This window comes from Dreissena polymorpha, chromosome 12 (genome assembly GCF_020536995.1).
Source record: "Dreissena polymorpha isolate Duluth1 chromosome 12, UMN_Dpol_1.0, whole genome shotgun sequence".
NCBI classification, from domain to species: domain Eukaryota; kingdom Metazoa; phylum Mollusca; class Bivalvia; order Myida; family Dreissenidae; genus Dreissena; species Dreissena polymorpha.
In genome coordinates this window covers 11,828,275-11,834,274 of record NC_068366.1, presented here as the reverse complement: position 1 = coordinate 11,834,274, position 6,000 = coordinate 11,828,275, and the positions used below count along the sequence as shown (strand labels likewise).

Genomic DNA, 6,000 nt, shown 5'->3' with positions numbered 1-6,000 from the left:
TCACGTTATATACTCCTTAATTATTTAGTATTATTCGGTTAGCATTTTTTCCGTGTTATAATGGCCTATATATATATTTCTTCATATATATTTATTTCAAAAACCGAACATATAATATTTGCTCACTTGCAGCCGTTATTTTTATCTTAAGAAGGCATTCCGTTCCGTTAACCATTCTTTGAATACTACTGACTTTCCAAAATAAAAACGCTTATCCCATTTGCACTAGAACTAGAAATAAACCTAATGCCTTTATTAAATAAAAGCTCAAGCTTTTATTTATTTTGTCAAACAATGCTCTGAACTTTCACCATGTTATTGCAATAAGATACACATCACCGTGTCGATAATTGGTCCTTTGATATTATTTGCCGTCAAAATTTGCGATTATCTTCATTGTTGGACATATTTGTCTTTTTGTGTGCGCATTTCAGGCTGCCGACCACTTCAAACGAAGAGTAATTGGGATGATATCGGACCAAATATAAACACTGTTAGACAACTTGCGAACCCAGATAACGCAACCGTTGTATGCAAGATGGGATACAACGCATATAATCCTCAACACGTCGAAACCTTAGATCATTATAACTTAACATGTGTACATAGTTCATGGAAAAGTAATTCCGTATGTCAAGAAATAGGTACATGTAACATGAGCGAAGTATTTTAAAAAATTGCAACACAATCATTTAAATTGCCATTGATGTTCCATTAACACGTACAAATGTTTGTCAGTGACCAAACGATAAATACACTCGTCTCTTACAAGTTTATAGATGAATGTTTCGTGTAGCTTTAACATTTTACTGTATTTTATAGTAAAATACTAACGGAATTCAATACGAATTTATTACAGATGACAATATCTTTTTTATGTATAATTGTTCCAGAATTTTATGGCGTCTTTAAAGTATGATTGTCATTGAACTTGATATTATAACACTTACGATACTTATTATTTAATAATGCAAAGTTGAATATATGTGACTGTTTAACTCTTCTGCTTTCTTAGATTGTCATAACCCCCCACAACTTCAACATGGAAACTTCAGAACTACATCCACAAAATACAATGCCAAAGCTACATACACGTGCAACCCAGGTTATATAATGAATGGAGCGAACTCAGTCACCTGTCTCGTAACTGGAAAATGGGGCGAACTGCGTGTCCACTGTACCATAATCGGTAGGATTTTTTAAATAACACAAATGCAGTAAATCTAAATATCAATTGAACTTAACAATGTCGTTTAAAAACAATGAATTTTGATATTTGTGACATTTGTAAATCTTGAAGAGATGTTCTGGGATATTGTTATGAAGATATTACGTGTGTTTGCGAATCACGTGAATATTCATGGGGCCGATTATGGAAGCCCACACGTCCCGACATTATGAAAATCAACAAGCAAATATACGGGACATGTTTTATACCGGATTTTTGTACGGCTTCTGTGAAACCGGGTTATGACATTGTCATTATATGAATGTGAAAGGTTCGGTAGGTTTCAAACAAGTATGTTTGTGGTTGTCCTATTTTATGCTCTTAAATGGGACAGTATCACGCAAAGAAATAAAATATTGAACTCACTATAATACATGCCTTTTCCAAATATATGTATTTATTTGAAAAAAAAACTTTAAATACTTATATATTAAAATATGTATAATACTATGTTATACAAATAGTATTATACAATTTATAATAACGAAACTTATGTTGTACGACACAATGTATTCTTTTTAGTAAATACAGACTTTTAAGGTATACAGAAATAGACAATTTATACAACACAATATTAAACAATATTTATAAGATATCGTATAGAAATGGCATAAAATATGGAATGGCACAGAACTATATTAAAACTTATTTCAATCAGCATTTAAATATAAAATGTCAAATATAAAAGAAACAATATATAGTAGTATATGCATGTTCTAACTCACACACCTACAGATTTTCCGTGCACGGTTCAACCAATTCTCAATGGACATGCGTGATGTTTTGATAATATGTTAAGTCGGTTCTTCTGTACATTCCCTTCAAATTGTGCTATAATAACAAGATAATTCTGGAAGTTTATTTGACTTTGCAATTGTGTACCGACCAATACCTGGAAAAATATATTGCTTTGACTAGGAACATCAGATGAGTCGTTTGTTATTGTGTTAACATGTACTAATTACCCCGAATACCTTATGATATTTACACTTGTTGTATTTAAAGTTCGCATGTGTCTCGTGTCTTCTATTCTTTGAAATATTTGGCATTTAAGCTTACCATTCAACTAATGAAGTCATCTGTATACTATTTTGACAATTATAAATAGCTTGTTAAAGTAAAGCTATACGTAAATTATATTATCTCAATTATATTATGAATGGTGGATTATGTAATTTATAATTTTGTCTTTTTTTTCGTACGATTCCGTAACAGTGAGCACATTCATGTTTTGACACAAAGTTCATACAACGGTTATTTTTTTAATCTGCACAAAGTACATTCGCTCTTTACAAAAATTGTTTCACACATCTGTGACCGATTGTGGAACTCCACCTGTGCTAACGAATGGAGAGCGTGCATTTTTGAAACAGCAGTCAACAGCACAGTCGCGTGTATGACATAATATGAGTAACATTCGTTGCCCTGAAACAGGATCCTAGAGTAAACTGGAGACAGAATGCATTTTTGAAGGATTATGTATCTCTAGAAATGATTGTGGTGTTCGCGCCCTCCTCTAGCAGTGCTCAATTTTGCATTTATTTAAAGTGTAGGTATTGTTGGAAGCGAAAAGTAGTAATTGATCTGTTTTTGCAGATTGTCATAGTCCACCAAGTCTGCATAATGGCCATCTCAGCGTTTCAAAGACAACTTACAATTCCACTGTCACATACACGTGTAATGCCGGTTATGAAATACACGGAAAGAACTCCGTCACATGCCTCGGAAATGGGTCATGGAATATACTCGAGGCGACCTGCACAATCAAGGGTGAGAGAATTTAGACAAACATTATCAAACATTAGTTCAGCAACCGACAATACAAAACTATCATTCAAAGGCTAATTGTGATAGACATAGGCCCTTGCAACGCTAATATTTGTATTTATTTATTATGGTATAACATAAGCATAAAACAGTTAGACTCATGTCTACATATAGAGGTGATAGGTACGTAAAAAACAACGTTAGATAAAATCATTTTCACAATTAACAATAACAAATCGTAGTGAATATTATCAAACAGGAATATAACGGAATACTGCAACACCATCGATATTATCAGATGAGAATCACTTGTTATCACTACATAGCTGGCTTAAACCATATTCCTATACGGCAAATAAAACATTGGGCACTGTTTTCCAAATTGTTCCATACTACAATTATGTTAGTTTTTGATACACTGTGCATTAATACAATAGCTTATTTGACATAACTTCCAAAAACGTTTCATTAGCCAGGTACATTTATACCAAAATACCACAATTCCACTGCTTCCAATGACGCAACTTAAATAAAAGGGTGTCTGGTTAATAGAAAATAATAGGTTGGTGACGTGGATGGAGAATGGTTATCTGGCACGGCGGAAGAATTTATCGGGTGAGCCGACCGTCAACGTCACAAACCTATAATTCTATTTATCATGTCACAATTGAAACATTCGTACATAGAGCCCAATTGATGTTCCATACGTGTTTGACCTTGTGTAGATTCCCTTAAGTCACGCTATAAATTTTCCATCCACGTCATCAACCTATTATTCTCTTATGTTCCTGAAGGCGTAGCAATTGATGTCGTTATTGTTGATGGCTAAATTTTCTTCCATGTTAAGGGGTTAATTAAATTAAAGTTAAATCCTATGTCAACTGGCTATGTACATGTCCAGCAGACGATGTATACAGTGGTTACAGCGATCATAGTGCTTAAGCGCTTGATAAACAGTAGGGTACACATAGTACTATTAAACACAATGTTTTGCTTCTTTGAATGTTTTATTTACAAACTCTTGGTCAACAAAAATCTAATCCATCCTAAACAAAAAAAAATTATACATGTTTAAACAAACAGTACTTTACATATATTTGGTATTTTATTAATAGAAAATAGTAGTCCGTCACCGGAGAGCGACTGACGGATATTCGAGGTCACGTGGTCAACTAGCCTAATACATTTTGGATTATTAGGTTACCTGGTTATCAGGCTGATTTAAATGCATGTGACAGGATGAACAAATCAACTATGTACATTTAAACTGAGATATGAATTCTATATGGCGAGTAACTGGGATGACATTGTACCATACATGAACTCTGCCAGATGGGATACCAAGCACATAATCCTAATCACGGCGATAAATAAGATCAATATAATTTAACACTGGTACATGTATTATTCCAAAATAACACCTTATGTCAGGACAAAGCGTCAGGCATCAGAGCAAATTATTTTAAAATTTGTCAACTTAATAATTGACTTGTCATTGATGCTCCATTAACATAAATTAATGATTGACACATACCACATGATAAATACATGCATGTCCTATAAATGTATAGATAAATAGCAGTTTAACATATATCTTTTATATTGTCTTGTAAAGTAAAGTATCAATGAAAAATAATACTAACGGCTTAATTGCATATGATAATATATTTTTGTTATGCGGAATTAATCAATTATTTCGTGTTTGTTTTAATATCATTGGTTTTAGGCTTGTCATTCAACGCGATCATATTACATTTGAGAGATGTCCTATTTTATCATGCAAAAGTGGAATTTATGGTGACCTTTTCTGCTCTCCAAAATGGCAACTTCACAACCACATCTACAAAATACAATTCAAATGCATGCTACATTCACGTGCAACCCAGGTCAAAGTATGCTTTGTCATAACACTGTCACCTGTCTCGAAACTGGATAATTCAGCAAGCTGCGTGTCAACTGTACCATAATGAGTAGGATGTCTTGAGTTACACTGATGCATTTTTTTTTAAATCAATTAATTAAAAAATTGTTTGAACGAATTATACATTTCAAATTCTGACTTATTTAGTTCATGAAAAGTAATCATTATGAATATGCATAGTATGTTTGTTCCATGAAATTATTGTGTTTTAAACATAGGGCCCAATTATTGAACCCTACACGTATTGACATTATTGATATCAGTTTGCATATAGACGGCGGGCATGGCATAGGGCATTTAAAATACCAAATCTTTGTCTGGCTTTTGTGAAACCAACCGCGTTCTGCCATTAGTATAACTTGAATGTGAAAGGTTCGAGATGTTGCCACCAATGAAGTCCTAGTGACGTTATCAATTTTTAGTATATGTAAATATATATATATGATATTGGTGTTATCACGCAAAGTAATCATATATTGAACATAATAATATATATGCATGAGCTGATTTTAGATATTTACCTTTAAACGAAACTGATCTATTGTATTATAATATTTGTATTTATATTTAAAATAACGATACTATTGTATATGGCGTCATTTAGTCTCTATAAATAATAATAACAACAATATTCTGACGCATTACACAAAAAGACTATATATTCATCAAAAATATTACACGCTAATTGTGAGGCATCAAATAGAAACGGTACCTTTATATTTGTGAATAAATATATTATATTGAAGTTAAGTATAATATTAAAAATCATTTTAACAAGCGCTTTATTTAAAAAAATACAAAATAAAATACTATAATTACCTCAAATACAAGTTCATTATCCCGCATATACAGGTTTGACGTGAACATTTTTTTTTCAAACAATTCCATGAAAACACATGAATTATTGTGCATATTATAAGTCGGGATTTGCGTACATGCCAGCCAATTTAGCTACATTGGTAATACTTTTTGCTTTAACCTGCGAACATCAGATGCGACGTTTGTTATTTGAACCAAAATGTATTAACACTTTTAATTTAATTGTTACCCTGAGTAACTAAAGATATTAACACGTGTAGTATTT

At 32.3% G+C, this 6,000-nt stretch overlaps 2 protein-coding genes across 2 annotated transcripts in view; both read left to right on the top strand.

Annotated features, from left to right (window-relative positions):
- Window positions 1–462, top strand: part of LOC127853905 (uncharacterized protein DDB_G0271670-like) — a 10,245-nt gene extending 9,783 nt beyond the window's left edge. Inside the window, exon 3 of the mRNA XM_052388707.1 lies at window positions 435–462. Coding sequence (XP_052244667.1) covers window positions 435–462 — 28 coding nt within the window. The remainder of the gene's footprint in view (window positions 1–434) is intronic.
- Window positions 463–2,829: 2,367 nt separating this feature from the next.
- The window catches only part of LOC127854084 (sushi, von Willebrand factor type A, EGF and pentraxin domain-containing protein 1-like), a 30,753-nt gene continuing 27,582 nt past the window's right edge, over window positions 2,830–6,000 (top strand). Inside the window, exon 1 of the mRNA XM_052389074.1 lies at window positions 2,830–2,998. The gene's annotated coding sequence lies outside the window, so the exon portion shown is untranslated. The remainder of the gene's footprint in view (window positions 2,999–6,000) is intronic.